At 31.7% G+C, this 17,493-nt stretch overlaps 2 protein-coding genes across 2 annotated transcripts; both read right to left on the reverse strand.

Annotated features, from left to right (window-relative positions):
- Positions 1-1,969: 1,969 nt before the first annotated feature.
- On the reverse strand, positions 1,970-7,821 carry HELRODRAFT_163429 (hypothetical protein; the record flags this gene model as incomplete). The annotated part of the gene is made up of 5 exons (XM_009027295.1): positions 1,970-2,149; positions 2,414-2,606; positions 3,775-3,895; positions 4,139-4,253; positions 7,789-7,821. 5 exons carry the CDS (start codon positions 7,819-7,821, stop codon positions 1,970-1,972), a joined length of 642 nt encoding a protein of 213 aa, XP_009025543.1.
- Positions 7,822-10,069: 2,248 nt separating this feature from the next.
- Positions 10,070-12,230, reverse strand: HELRODRAFT_163430 (hypothetical protein; the record flags this gene model as incomplete). The annotated part of the gene is made up of 4 exons (XM_009027296.1): positions 10,070-10,154; positions 10,393-10,394; positions 11,400-11,538; positions 11,833-12,230. The coding sequence occupies 4 exons, from the start codon at positions 12,228-12,230 to the stop codon at positions 10,070-10,072; spliced, it is 624 nt and encodes a 207-aa protein (XP_009025544.1).
- Positions 12,231-17,493: the final 5,263 nt, after the last annotated feature.

Consider the following 17,493-nt stretch of genomic DNA (forward strand, 5'->3'; position numbering starts at 1 on the left):
TGACACAGCAGCCAACAAAACATCATGGCAATTAATGAATTAAATACTGATAATAATAAAACAACAATAATGATAATAATAGCAATAATAATAATAAAAATAATGTTGATGATAATGATAATATTGAAGTGATTTAATTAAATAACTATATAAATAAAAAACGAACAAATGGATGAACAAACAAACGAACAAGAACACAGAAAAACGAACAAGCATGCAAGCAAGCAAACAAACAAACAAACAAATAAATATCAATCAATCAAGTCAGCCAACCATCCAATGTTACCACAAAATAACAAACGATCAATCATTCTTATAAATGTTTGTTTTTGCATTTTAATTTTTGTTATTCAATACATTATTCATTGACCTGTGTGATATCTATAACGTTATTTCAATTCTAGTGATTTGTTTCAAATAAATTGTATGTATATAATTGATTGACGGTTCATTGATTATCATGCTGCAATATTGATATTTTTTTGGAAAAAAATTAATTTCACCTAAAAAGTTATTCAAATTTTTGTTTAAATCGTTTCACGGGACTAACAACATTTTTCAAAGTAACATAAGAAGTATTGTAACCAATGAAAAATTCACTTCCATAGTTTGAATATCTCACTGATCTTGGATATTCGTCATTTTAAATTTTGATGATTATTAATTTGAAATAATTAGTGTTAAAGTTTTTAACGTTTATAAACGTTTATTAAAATTTTTATTGAAATTTTCTCTGATATATGTTGCTAAGTTAGACGGACGATTTGTAGCTTCAGTTGAATTGAAAAATAGTTTTGTCACGCAACGCTTTCGAATGGAAAATCTTATGACGGCTAGAAATGCTAGACATGCATAAAGACAAACCAACTGAAATTATTCTAGAAAACAAAAATGAAAGAGCAATTTCTTAACCAAACGATTCTACAAAATTTATAACATATATTTTTGAAATTGATGTCTGCATTGGAATTCTTTGCGTCTATTAACACCATAGATTGCGTTATGTTTCATAAAAAATTATTTTCAAGGCAATAAAACCACCACAAGGAAATTAAGGAAGATACAAAATGTTATTACTATCAACCATTATTTACTAAAAAAAATGGACAATACAAATCTTGCGACAATTTTTTCATATTTTTCGTCAATAAGTGACAATACTTAGTAGTTGAACTGTGGAAAATGTTCACACATACACGAGATAGGAACAATCAGATGGAACAAAAATTTTCAAATATTATCACATATATTTCAATTGAATGAAAAAAATTGAACTGTTATTAAATTGAACTTTACAAGTGAATACTAAAAACAGACTAATGATTGATTTAAAATTCAAATTCAACAAACATTTAAAAAATTAATCACAGATATTATAAAATATAAACACAGCATCTCTCGTTAGAAATGAAAGATTGCCAGTACACTTGAAATAAAGCATCACCAATCCATCTTTCTCAAACATTATTCGTATATAAATTATTTCAGAGTTAATCATTCAGGACTAACAAAATAATTTTGTTTGCCAAATGGGTTCATTATTCTATTTTATAAATGTGTTTAGATTTCACAAAACTTAATTCAATTTACCAAACAAAAATTTTTAGTTTAAAACTTGATTATGATATGTGAATTCAACATTTCGATATGATTATTCAAAAGGCTATGAAAATTTGGTTACAAATTTTAATAAGAATTTTTCAAAACTAACAACGAGTTATTGGCATGGTCTAATGAACCACATCTAGTTTTTTTTATATAAATAAAATACTGATATAAATTTTTATTTTACATTCAATTCCAAGTGAGGGATATTATATTATTTTTAAAAAGCTGCTTTCCAACATAGTGAACGTGAACGAGGAAGCATATTTTACCGTGTTAGGCGGTCGGTGTCAACGCATGCCCGCTGTGGATAAATTAAAGTTCGATTTATTCATTATGTCTGACAAATTATATTTTCCAGCTTTTAAAAATTCAACAGTATCGTTTTAACGTCGATTGTATTGTCGCACGTGGTGCATGATATTTTTATCCATCGGCGTTCCATTGCATGCTGCTCAACGTACATTATTTTGTTTCGTAATTTGATGGATGAGTTTATGAGCGTTGTTTTTAAAATTGTTTTCAGAAACATAACTCCATAAAACTTCAAAATGTTTTCGAAAGATTATAATTATTGAAAATTTAAACAAAGTAGTAGCATTACGAAGGAGCACATGGAGGAGGTGACATGTAACATACAACATGTTGTTACATGTCACTTGTTACATGTCACTTGTAACATGTTACATGTAACATGTTAGCAAGCAGCACAGCAAACATTGTGAAACATATGAACAAATATTTAAACTCACTCAAACAAACATTAAAAAAAATATTAACATTTTCAAAAGAGCAGAAATGAACGTACTTTGGTGCAAAACTTTCCCTGGTTCCTGGGGCTAATGGACACCTGGACAAATGAATCTACACCACAATTAGCACCTCCCACGAAACTCACTCCCCCACCCCCACCACTTACACCACCAGCACTAAATAATCTGACGTCATCACGTTCAAGGTCACGTGCTTGAATGATTGTCAGAGACAGTTCGGATGTTTGTCTGGTCGTGAATGAATGAGAGAAAAAAGTTTAAGTAGATGGGTGCGATGCCTAGAAAGTGAAGTAATTAAAGAGGGCTGATGGATGGGTGGAGGGATAGACAAACATTTGAATGAAGAAATGAAAAAAATGGAGAAGACGAATGATGTTTTTTTTTATTTTTCGCAAAAGAAAATCTAGATAATGAAAACATCACTTGTATACAAGGAAATTAAAATAAAAATTAACATGACAATAAATAAAATTAAATTAAAGTGAAAATAGCAAAAGTTAGCAGCTCAAAAACAGTTAAAACTTAAAAAGAGTGTACAAAGGAAGCAAAACACAACGACAAATAAAATAAAAATAAATATATCATAAACAATATTAACATGGTAGAAACAATAAACTTCTTAAAAACTGTAAAAAAAATATGACTGAGAGTTCAAGCAGAGCTCCACAAATTTACAATACAATCTTCCAGAGGTATAATCTCCACACATCCAGCGGATCACGACCGTCTTTCAATATTTCACTTTTGATGGCTTTCCAGTTTTAATAACTTATATGACTGACGTTTTATTTCATTTCATTTTTTATTCTAAAATTTTTTTCATACAAAAACTTTCCGTTTGTGATAAAAAAGTTAACTCTCTCTTCATGTGAACGCATATGTGAATGGATTTGTAGGGCATACAAAATAGCGAAATGTTTTATGTGGATGTGTGCTTGAACGTTACTGCAAATAAGAGGATTTTGCAATTTATCCTATCATCGTCATTGAGGTGTAAATACTGTGGTAAGTTTTATACTGTTATTTTTTTTTAAATCAATGTTCAATACAATATGATATTTTTAATTACTTCAATTTATTTTACTCATACATTAAAATCGTTTTGAAGTTATTCACATTATCGCAAGATAACAATGAACTAGTCGAAATCATCACAGCATTTTAAGATAACAATGGCCTAGTTCAGAGATGGGCAAACATCATGATTATGACCACCAAAAAGAAGCCACAAACCACAAATCTTAAAAAAATTTTCCCCCGGGTCGAAAAAATTTATGATAATATGCGGCCCATCTCAGGTAAAATAGTTGCCTACCCCTGGACGAGTCGAAATCATCACATCATTGTGAGATAACGATGTCCTAGTTGAAATCATCACGTCAACGTATTGGATAACCTGTTATAATGCACTGATAGTTCGATCTGTCCCAACCTCACAGCCTCGGTGGTTGAGCCGTCTAGATCAGACAATATGCTATCACACGATATTGCCTTCTTGACCATAGGACGAATTTTTTCTAAAAGGTTGGCGATGGTGACGTTTTTCGGCAAGCAACTATCACATTATCAATAATCTATAAACATTTCTTATATGTTCTTAAAATTACTTTTTAAATTTAATTCATTCAATTTTAGATGATTGGAAAACTCTTGGTAGCGGTTTCCATTTTAAACAATTTTTTTTCTAAAATATCTTCAATGAACATTTTTAAACACATTTTCAAATAAAATTCATTAAAATAGAAAAAACAGAAACGGACCAGTGATGTCATCGATGACGTCAGCCGGGTCAGGATCTTGGCAGTCGTCAGCTGTGTCCTGTCTGAACTTCGACGGACGTCGTTGCTGGGTTGAGGTCAGTTTGAAATGGTCACTCTGCTGAAGAATAAATGAGTGTGCGCGCTTGTTTATTACACACACACACACATACACACCACACACATACACAAACACATGTACACACACCACAAACATGGCATACCTCATACTCCACACACATGTACACACACACACACACACACACATACACAAACACACACACATAAACACACCACACACAAGTGTGTATATTGTTATAAGTATCATTAGAGAAGCAAAAAATACTTTCATAAAGAAGTTTCAAAAGCGACGCATTCCAAAAAACTAGTCAGGGTGTAGTGGTTTGTCAAAATATGCGTTTACTATCACTTGAGTTTACTGCTGTAGTTGTCTTGTTTAAAAAAAGACGGTAGTAACTACTTATTAAAAAGTTACTTTTTATTAAAAAATACCCAGAGAAGTATCGCTCAAACGTCCTTCAATGCCAGAGTCAATATTTCAAAAGTTTAATTAAGCAAATACAGAATATTTTTTTTGATATGTTGGTTTAAAAAGATATACTAAAGCACAAATCAATGTCAAAAATGGATACAGGCTTCCAACAAAAAGTAAACAATTTCTCAGACAAATTACAAGCTCATGCTTATTGATGAAACACAATAAATTTTTCATCGTCTATATTGAAAACTACTTTCTATTTTTTGAAATATTATTTCCTAATTTTTAGTTTTCTGAACATTCAAATTAAAATAAACTGCGAAATGGCCTGAAGACTCAAGTTCTCAAGACAAAATAATAAATCATTTCAACTCACTGGCGACTTGACGATACATCAACCTGAAAATATAAATGGCTCTATTTCACATTCTCTGCTGTTGTTCATTTGTAATCGAGACAGAAAATAGTTTTGTGGATAAATGATTGGTTTTGTTCCTCACTGTGTAAAAAACATGAAAAAAAACACCAAATGAAAAACTCATCAAAACGATACGGCACGATGTAATTATTAGTTAGTATAAGACTAGGCAGGCAGTGAACTCGATAGAGAAAGATATGAATATAAATATATAATTATGCCTGGAAGATGAAGCATCGGCTCCTTTGTATTAGAATGCATTTTCTCTTTTGTTGTTTTTCATTTTATACTTTTTAATGCTGATTTGTTGCTGTTAAATCTGAACTGTTTCGTTATTTCTATAGCTGGAGAGTTGTTGCGACCAAACCCACTCACTGGTTCTAAAAAAAATGGCTGGCTTGAATCTGTTTTGTTGTGAGTTGTTTTCAAAAAGTTTAGAAAAATTTACAAAATTATTTATCGGCACTCATTAATTTTATTCACGAGCAATAAAGTTCAGTTTTTGTGTGTTTGGTGTTAGGTTGAGTACGTTCGGACTTCCACAACTTTACGTTTATAGTTTAATATTTGAAATAATTAAAGCTAGGGTATAATATTCCAAAACAATTTCTGTACGATGTTTCATATAAGTTCGATGTTTTAAATCATTATGAAAATATTTCCGTTAATTCTGCTAGTAGTTAAGATGGATTTGTTTGAAAGCGATCGAAAATTTAAACTGATTCTAAGCTGATTATCAATTCAATCAGCATGCGATTAGAGAACATGCGATTATTGCGTTAAACTCGCAACAGATTCGCAATCAAGAAAATTGTAAAAAAAAACAGCATCAAGCCTCCCCGTTAAATAACTTCGTTGCCCGCACGCTTTGGTTGTTATTTTTATCATTGTTGTGAGAGAAGTTATTTTTTATTTCCCGTTGGGCAGTTAAATAGCAGAGTTAAGACTGCTTGTCAAATACAGTGTCCTGTCCAAGTCTTCCACGAAGATTCACTGCTCTCCACCACTTTATCATTGCACTTGGAAGAAAATAATTGAAACAAAAACATTTTCAAACTTGCATTTACACCGTTAGCAAATTACAGTTTTGTTTTTGAATTCGTATTTGATGATTTGCATAGCGTTTCTTATGAAGAATGTCAGAGGGGTGTATGATAGCATAGCATTGTGCGATAATGAAATATTTCAAACGTTTCATGCATTCTTTTCGTCTTTTTTTTACTAAGTTACACTTTAGTCTTTAATCACAATTATACGTTTTGTTGCAACAAAGTTTGTAATACACACACATGACCCGTACACACACACACACATACACACACACACACACAAACAAACACTTGCTGATATGCGTAGCAGCACAAATCTCATAGGCACGCGATGTATGATCATAGAACTTTGTACCTAGTGGCGCATGAATCAGTGCCAACAACCCCAATTTGACTATCGAGAATTGAAATGCGAATAAATAAGATCAATTTATATACAACACACGCGGACTTTGAAATGATTTTAAAGGAATAGTGGCGATATTTGATGATAAAATACTAAAAACTCCACATGACTTCAACCGGATTTCAAATTTCCCCACTGAAAAATTTTTCTCAGCAGTAATATATCCTGTCAGGTTCATGCCCAGGTAGTTATATTGGGTTGTTACTTTTATTTTACTATTTGCTACTCTCTAGATTCTGCTACAAATTTTTTAAATAATTTTTCATAATGTTGATTTTTCCAAAAAGCAGTTTTTTCCAGAAAAAAGCATTAATGTTAATGTTACTTCAAAAGCTCAAAATAGAAAAATCAGAGTGTAAAAAATTGTTAAATAGCAGTGAAATAGACATTGATAATGCAATATGTAAAACAATCCGGACGCAAACCACACACAAAAATTAAGACGAATGTTTAGATTTCAAAGATGAGTCATTAAAAACTTAAATACGGTAAACTAACGGAAGCAAATGTGGAAAATTTAATAAAATATTTATTCATTATCTTAAATAAAACGGATAAAAATATGCTCAGTAATTGATAATATTCCTATTTGTTAATCTAAATGTCTCAAAAAATGAACATTTATCTATGAATTATTAAAACGAGTTATATTTTACTATTGAACCATTTTAAAATATCGTAAAATATGTTTACAAAATTACTCGAATTAACGACTCAAAATATTTCATTTCGATGTAAAAAAAAACATTTCAAATCATAGAATAAGCAGCTGATTTTGAGATGAATTAGCAAGCAAGAAAAAACCACACATTCATAAATGAAATTGATGATATGTAAATGATAATTTAGGCTAGGAGGTGTGAGTAAATATGGGTTGTATATGGATATATGCTAAAGTAAATAAGTAATTATATTATAGCTGAGTTATAAAAGTAGTTCAGTTATAAAAGTAGTAAAGAGATAACTCTAACTAAGATCACTCTCAACTCTCTTTAATTTATATGCTCGCCTCTTATATACTAGGAGACCTTGCTCCCTAGAGCTTAACTAGTTTTCTAACTCTTTCTAACCAGTCACTAGAAGTATTTTATGTTCTGATTAATTATAGGTTATATAATCTTATATTAAGCTACTATATGTCTGTAAATTTGCTGTCTAGTCGTGAACTACATTTTAAAATTAAATATTATAATTGCTTCCTTACTTTAACATATACCTATACACAACCTATATTAACTTATTTCTCCTAACCTAAATTATCATCTACATATTAATATGCACCTGGATTAGAAGTTTCGTTGTCATTCTTTCCATTGTTAAGCAGAGGCAAAAACGTATCGTTGAAAAGTGAATAATGTAAAAATATGGATCGTAGTATTGTGAAAAATAGCTTTGTAATGGAAATTATTTCTCCACTAGCATAATATGAAAAGATGTCACGTTGAAATTTATACTGAATGGCTTGTCGTGTGCAACAATCAATGTTTTTAGTACATTTCCCTGGTAAAAATTTTTTTGGCATAAAACAGTAAAATTATTTATTTTATAGAGAAATGATGTCACTAAATAATAATGATGAAAATAATGAAAAAAAAACAAAAATACGAAAAATAAAAAAAAACAAATGCGCCATTATTTGCGGCAAAAACGAATTAGTATTCAAAAACACGGACAGTACTGCCTGTTTTGCGGCGTTCAATTAGAAATTTCATTTTGAAAGCAAATAAAAATTTCATCAAGTTATTTTTAGCGTTTGTGTGCTTGTCGTTTTGGCGGCCAAAAAAGCTGCGACGTGAAAATTTTCTAATTTTACGCTTCAACATTAGTTCCATCATCTATTTTCAATCGTAGCCGCTGAAAAATCAAGCAAAAAATTCCTCATTTCACTAATATTCCAAACAACTGAAACGAATTTATTAACACGACACAATAGTTTGTAACAATCACAATGTAAATGAGATTAGTGCGTCATGTGTTGGTACAGAAGGACCGTGGGGTAACTCCACTCTTCCAGAGAATCATAATTGTTTAAGTTATAATTAATTCATCTATTTTTAAGTTTAATATGTAATCATTACATAATAATTCATTTAATCACGAACTTTATAAATTTAACCCTCTTCCATATAGGGATGACTAACCTAATCTCCTAAGATTTATGGTGTATTTTTTCCTCAAATAATTAATATAATTTTCTGATATAATAATTTACAAATAGTTCAAAATAATAAAATTATATGAAATTATTCGAAAAGTTTTGCCACTAAGAAATCATTCAATGTTTGCTTTGTCACTATCTTCGTCAATATTAACGCTGCAATTAAAACATTAAAAACATCAACAACTTCGAGATCACCGGCAACATTGAAAACATCAAAAACAAAATCAACAACATTAATATCATCTACAGCATTAGAAGCATCTATAACATTGAAGTCACCAGACATAAACAGACTATTCCTTATTACCTGACCTACTAACTGAATTAAAAATCTAAATAAATAACATTGTATTGAACAAAAAACCAGCAACAACCTCAATTTTCTGATCTACTTTATTCTATAACATAATTATAAAAACACTAACCTAACACTAATTATAACAAGATAATTATAAACCGCATTAACAACAACATAAAAAAATACAACAAATAACAATAACATCAAAATAACACGCCTTCAACATCAAAAACATCAACCACACGTCAACAACATCAAAATCACACATCAACAACATCAACTAAACAGCAACAATATCAAAAACATCAACTACACATTACACTTGTACTCCAGACATTAAGAAGGACAAAAAAATACATCTCCGGCTGTGAAGCGTGAATAACACATGATGATTGCAACAAAAGTCATCAACTCTCAAGTCACCGTCAGGCAAAAAAAAGTACATTAAAACGACAACGCCATTAAATTAAGCAAAACAACAACAACAACCACTACTACTACTACTATTACTACTACTACTACTACTACTACTACTACTACTCCTACTCCTACTACTACTACTACTACTACTCCTACTACTACTCCTACTACTACTACTACTATTACTACTACTACTACTACAACTATTATTACTACTACCACAACAACAACAACTACTACTACTACTACTACCACAACTACTACAACAATGATAATAACAACAACAATAGTAATGTTTGCTGCAATTGTTTAACTTTCAAGATATCGTTGTAAGTTATATTGTTGTCATCGTAATGTATTACAAACTTATATTTCAGGAGCAATATAGTTCATAAACAAGAATATTTATTTTCAATAATTAAACTTTTGTAGGATGAACGGTTTTGTTTGTCACATATATGTTTCAAATTAACCAAAAATTGTTGTCTATGAAATGTATATTTTATATTGAAACATGTGAGACAAACACATGTTTAAGGCAAACGTAGATGGCTAAATTTGTTAATTGAAATTTAGAAAAAAATGTATAATAAAAAATTTTATTTTTTCAATAAAATGTATGTTATTCAATACAATATATATCAATACCAGTATGAAACATCATAAACGAGGCAATTTTTACGTTAAACTTTGTCTGACGATATTGAAACAAAATGCTGTAAAGCCCCTCTTAACTTGGTCTGCCACACAAATATAATCTCCTGAACACTAAAAAAATAAAATATCAAAATAGAATTTATTAAAATTTATTTTTATCAGAACTCAATGAACACAACTTAAAAAAAGCCCAAAAAAATTAACAAACGACAAACAAGGCAAGTAAGTCGAATGTTATTTTAATTGCTGGCTACTCTAAAAAAATAAACAATATCTTTAACACATCAATTGTTCAATGACGATTTACATTCACATGAATTAACTGATCAAAAAAGTTTATGAAACTTACTTCTATTTTGTTGTTCATTCATCGGGATGGTAAAATATTTTATCATTCATCACCATCATTGTCATAATGATCATCCTTATAATCAACATATTCATCATCTTCCTCATCATCCTCTCCATCATCATCGCGTATCTTTGCTCCTTCCATGGAGACAGCATAAAGCAACTCATTCAAACCTGTTCATATTTCCCCGAAGGATTTCAACCTAGCATACAATCATGAGTCTGTCTGAGTATGAATTATGCTGCGGCTGTTGCGGCAACTGCTGCTGCAACTGCTGCTGCATCTGCTGCTGCGACCACTACTACATCAACATTGCTAGCCAATGACATTAATCGTATCCACTGAATAAATACATGACATGAACCACATAATCACATTAAATAACATCAGCTACTACAAGCTACCAGCTATCAATTAAATTCCATCATACACATGGAAATAATCAAGAGTAACTACACAAACATTAATAACATCAACAACCCTCGTGACATCAACAGCAGTAAAAAAATTCTTACAACAGCAACAACACTGATGTCATCATTATCATCATTACAAATGTAATCACTACAATTATCACCGACAGCCAGCATTGTCAACCAGCATTGCTCTTCATCAAACGTATAATTAAGATGAATAAAGCCGTACATCAACATCAATAATTTGTCAAGTCAAGTTTCAATAACATTAACATTAAAAAAACATCCTATGTTTCTACCTGATATTGACAAAATTTCATGGTTTCAGCAGCATTAAGAGGATAAAACAACAGCATAAACACGCCCTCGCACATTGGGCTTCTATGTGGCTTATCTCGTCATTATCTTCGTCGTCATCCGGAAAAAACCACAACACACACTCAACACACTGATTAGTTTTTACAACAAAAACAAAAAAACATCATACAAACAGTAGACAAACCACAAATAAAAACGAAGAACAGTAAACAACAACATGCAAACAACAAAACAACCACCCATCCACCAACAACAACAAAACACACTGACCCTTGTTGTGACGTCATGAGTAGCACCGCCACAAACACCGCCGCCATCGTCGTTGTGGTTGCTGCTGTTATAATTATCACCTGGCAAACACACGGACAGAAGTTTTGAAGTTTGTTTTTGTGATGAAAATGATGTACGGCTGGTGATTAAAAGTTGTTGTCATTATCATTAACGTCTTTCAGTCATCATCAACTGTATAATCATTAACATCATCCATATCGTCACATCATCAACATCGTCATTATCATCGTAGTCACTACCTCCACTATCATTAAAATCATCCTCGTCATCATCATTTCTAGCGCCACCTTGGCATCCACAACAGATTACAATAATCATTCTCTGAATCCAGTTCATTCAATCTTTCATTAATAATTCAAACGTCCACCATGACTCAATTCAATATACTCAACTCGTCTGATCCGCAAATGACGTCATCGTCTTGGTGTCCTGGCAGCCATTGTTGAGATCACGTGATGACGATGACTTTTCATTATTGCGCTGCTTGTTTCTTGTGCTGCTGCAACTGTTGCTTGTGTTTTTGTCGTCGTCAGGTTGTTGTTTGATGCTGTTTGAGAGGAGGAGATTATTCGACAGGTGATCCCTTTTCGTGTTGATGTCTGTTACTTGGCGTGCAGGATGTGGTTCTTGGTGGTGCAGCTGATGTTGGAAATGTTGTTGTTGTTGTTGTTGTTGCTGTTGCTGCTGCTGAACATTTGCTGGCACGTAAATTGCGGTTTTGTTTTGTTGCTTCGTCGAACAGGCAAACCTTCCAAGTAGAATGTGTTTGACGATGATGATGACAATGATGAAAAGGATGCAGGCGGCCATGAGAGATGAAATGATGATGATGTCTTCCAGCCAACTCATTCTGCAGCTTTTTCTCTCTCTCACTATGTGCGCGTGCGTGTGTGTCTATGTTTGTAGTTGTGTGTGTGGGTGTGTATGTATATGTATGTCTTATGTGTGTGTGTGTGTGTGTGTGTGTGTGTGTGTGTGTGTGTGTGTGTGTGCCTACCTTCAAATCTGCTTCTGCCCCACCAGAGTTCCTACAAATATATTTTTGCATAGTATATTTTCATCTTCATTATTAGATGTTTGATACTGCATACATGTGAATTATAAATTATTAATACTGCAATTATCTGTTAAGAAATTACATTTTAATTTAATTTTTTAATCATAATATTAAGAAATGTTTAAATTATTATGTAAGAAAAAAATCTTAGTTTACACGCTAAACTGATATATACATCCATTTTATATTTTATACTGTTTTTCAAAATCACAATTTTACTTAAGAGCTGTCATGATTACTTTAAAATCTGCCCAGACGTTAACACAATCGACGGAAATTTTTGATACTTTCACATCATAACAACAGTCACTTTCAACATTCAAGAAATTTATGTTATTCAAAATGCCTGCCTGACTGACTGCCCAATTGTTGTTTCAATTGATTTCGTGTTTAAGTTGCGGTTGCTGTTTCGAGTTGTGCAGCATTGAGTCGAGTTGTGGTTTTTCTATGCGTCCTCTTGTTTGGTTTTATTATTTGTGGTTACTCACTCGACTTAATTACTACAAATGTAGCCATAAAATACGTGAGGTAAGATTTCAGCACTTGAGTCAAAAACGCTTTTGCCACTGCACTTCTCCCCAAAATCTCAACACAAAGAACCTCAATTGAAACAACTGAGATAGAAATTTTAGTTAATTATTAACTTCTGCTCAAACACACAAAAAACTGAAAAAATCAAAAAAACATTTGTGAACCTTGTCAACAAGAAGCGAAAACACGGACCCGCAATAATCTAAATGAAGAAAAAATTATCGCAGCGGTCATGATGCACGCATTTACAACGCGCATGTTGGTGCTGTACATACACGAAGCTACGTGCAGAGCTGACAACAAACAAACAAACATACAAACGTACAAAAGAAGATACATAGCAAGATAGAAAAAAAGCTGCATATACTTATTCAGATGCTATGTTGTGCGTGTGTACATGTACGCACACAAAACGCATACAAAATAGGGATACAGAGCAGCACACACTTTTTAGATCCATATTGTATGTGTATGTGTATACGTATCGTACACGGGAGCTTAACGTAATTTCTTTGAGCTTCAAAAGCGTGTATGGTGTACAGGGATGCAAGCTTTCAAAACATGCACAATGTATACATTTGAGTTGTACATGTAGCCTTCTGTACGCTTGTACATATTGGTTGTACATGTACACTGTATCCAAGAGATTGTTAGTTATACTTTATAATGTATACAATTTGTGTTTGATCTTTTTTTTAAGTGCAACTTGAAAATTTGTGAATTACTCTTACCCACCCTAGCCGAGGTTCAAAAGTAATTGGAAGAGAAGCAAACAGAGCAATCTTCCGTCAGCAAATATATATTAAATCGTTAAAAATATAAAATATTCAAATTATCGCAGTTGATGGTGGCAGTATAATGAGCGAAGGCAGAAATAAATTTATAAGTTTGGAAATTTTTATATCAACAATTTTTTCAAATTCAATTAACAGATTATTTGCTACGCTAATTAGTGTTAATTATGTTATATTAATATGATTTTGTTTGAAGCAACTAAAATAAAATTGATTTATTCAAAAATACTTGCATTCTCAATTTTATTCAATTTATTCTATAACTTTTTGACAAACGCTTCAACTTAATAATATTTTAAAGTAAAATTTGCATATTAAACTGAAATATTCAATCACGCCAAACTGTAAAAAAAACGCCAAACTCCACTAAGATGTCTTCGTAGTCTAGCAAAAATTAAAATTTTTAAGAACATGAAAATATTTTACAGTAGAAAAAGGTAGAATTAGTAGAAACATGAAAAGTCAATTTGAAGGGCAACGTCTTAATAACGTCAGTCCCATGGTACTAATCGATTAATCATCACCAACTGTTCTCATCATTAAAAGCATCCGTTATTAACATCATTATATCATTTTCGTCATCAATATATCGCCAAACCATCATCATTTACAACTTTACATAATCGTTGTGATAAGACGATGATAGCATCATTAATAAAATCACGATGACGTCATCATTAACAAGATCGCGATAGCATTAATAACATGATGACGTCATCATTAACAAGATCGCGATAGCATTAATAACATGATGACGTCATCATTAACAAGATCGCGATAGCATTAATAACATGATGACGTCATCATTAACAAGATCGCGATAGCATTAATAACATGATGACGTCATCATTAACAAGATCGCGATAGCATTAATAACATGATGACGTCATCATTAACAAGATCGCGATAGCATTAAAAACATGATGACGTCATCATTAACAAGATCGCGATAGCATTAATAACATGATGACGTCATCATTAACAAGATCGCGATAGCATTAATAACATGATGACGTCATCATTAACAAGATCGCGATAGCATTAATAACATGATGACGTCATCATTAACAAGATCGCGATAGCATTAATAACATGATGACGTCATCATTAACAAGATCGCGATAGCATTAAAAACATGATGACGTCATCATTAACAAGATCGCGATAGCATTAATAACATGATGACGTCATCATTAACAAGATCGCGATAGCATTAATAACATGATGACGTCATCATTAACAAGATCGCGATAGCATTAAAAACATGATGACGTCATCATTAACAAGATCGCCATAACAATGCGGTTATGGAGAACTGCAGATGCTGATGATGAAATCATAGCGTATGATGGATGGGCGCGGGTAGGTCGGCGAATCAACAATACTGTCTAAAACGCTGCATATGTCCTATTGTATAATTATTTCATAATATCAACATAAATAGCATTAAAAACGTTGTTAACATTTTGTAAATATATATTTATATATTAACGTTGATGTGGCATTATTATTATTATAAACAGCATTAGGAGCTGAGTCCCATTTGAGAGTCTGAAAGCCCTAGGGCAAAAAAGAAGGTCCTTAATTATTTAATTATTTTCAATATAAACAAATTTTTTGATGAAAAATAAAACTCACAATGTACCGAAAATTCAATAGTTTTCCATCACCAAAAACATTTTTATATTAAAAATACTCTTAAACACGATCGTTATCGCCATTTCTATCGTAAATATCTTTTCAAAAGAATTTTTTATTAGAATTCCACGCAATAACAATGTAAATTGAACATCCAATAATAATAATGAAGAAAAAGAACCAAACATGGGAAGAAGAAAGACAATTGCAGAGAAGGAAGCAATATAAGCATTTTGAATGTTCTACCTAAATCAACATGGACAACAACAATACTGCAACAAACGGTTTGCAACGCCGACGACATCAGCAACAGTCTCAACAACAACGAAATAACAACATCGGCAACTACAAAAACAGACTATAATGTAGCAATGGCTCAGCAACAAAAACAGTCTCAGCAATAAAAATAGTTTCAGCAACAAAAACAGTCTTAGCAACAAAAACAGTCTTAGCAACATAAACGAACACAACAACAAAAACAGTCAAAACAGCAACAACAACAAAAATGAAAGTTACAACAACAAAAACATCATCAACAACTGCAGTTGAAACAATTTGAAGACTTGGTCCCACCATGCTTGCACCAGTTTTATTGATCATGGTACTGTTTGCAAAATTGATAGAATAGCATTAGTATTTATTATCCAGAACAGGAAACATTTTTACAGAGTTTTTTATTAATTATAAGGCCTCATTAAATAAATATAAAAATCATTCTTTCAAACAAAAATTTTGAAAAATGTTTTGAATTGAAAACACGAAAATTTTAAGATGTGAAAGAAAGAAATTTTAAATTTAAATGCCTTGTTATACAAAATTGACTTTGTATTGAAATAGTTTTTATGAACTGTTTAAAATTAATCTGAATGTTTCAAATATAACAAAATTGATGTATGGTTAAAACGACAACTATAGCAGGAATAACAGAAGAATTTGAATATAAATGCAAATAACATTTGAAAAAAATTTAAACCCATCGTGAGTGTGAAATTAAATGCCATCTGCATATTGCAGAGAAAAAAACAGCCAAACATCAAAATCGCCTTTTGATGAACGCATAAGGCAAACCTTTTTTAATAGCAGTAAGGTAAAACAAATTTATTTTGATGTAGCTTTTGGTGGCATTGCGTGGCTGGCGACAGAAGCGTTCGAACCGGCGTCTTTTCATCTTCTGCATGATGATCGCATTCCTAATGTTTGAAACGAACAAGATTCGGTGGAGGATTCATTGATGTCTGACGCCCAACGATAGCGTGACATATAAATATCATTCTGAATCAGAGTGGGGCCGATAACGCAATACATTTAAACTTTATATCATAGGATGGATGTCACAGCTGAAAAAGACACTTGTTTCAGATGTTGTACTGAATAAAAATGAACTAAAAGTGCAAGTCCTTTTTGAGTCCTTCGTACGTTCAATAGCGTTATATCAAGATCAACAACAGGCACTTAACGTAACGAAGTTTTAACAACAAGATTGATATAGGAAGGATAACAGAGAAAATAAGCACTGACCCAATGACCTGGTCATATTTTGTCTCTCAATGATTTAGAGTTAGGAAAACTCGTGTCGTGTTTTTTGCGTGGTTAATATTTGGCCAAAATTTTAACTAACGTTGGCTTCATCTTTCTCTACAGCAGAAATTTTTAGACATTGATCCTTTGTTATGTTTTCAACACTTTCAATTTTCTAAAACAATACAAATATAACAAAAGACAAGAAGAATGGACCGAAATGTGACTTTCCCATTAAAGTAACACTCCAGTCCCACTGTTACTTTATAATGTCCCTCTTTTATGAATCTACGCCAAAATTTGTTACAATAAAAAGTAGAACGCAAATTAATGAGTCAATATGTTGTTTGTGGCTTTTAATAAATGCAAATAATTTGCACACTCAATTAAATTCATTAAATCGAAATGAATTACGCTCATAATCTTAATAATTTTTTTATGATTTAGAAATAACGAAGCATTGCCGATAAAATATTTCATCCATCCAATAAACTTGACGTTAAATTAAAATAAAATAAACGTTGGAAAGAAAGGA

Source organism: Helobdella robusta (genome assembly GCF_000326865.2).
Source record: "Helobdella robusta unplaced genomic scaffold HELROscaffold_5, whole genome shotgun sequence".
NCBI classification, from domain to species: domain Eukaryota; kingdom Metazoa; phylum Annelida; class Clitellata; order Rhynchobdellida; family Glossiphoniidae; genus Helobdella; species Helobdella robusta.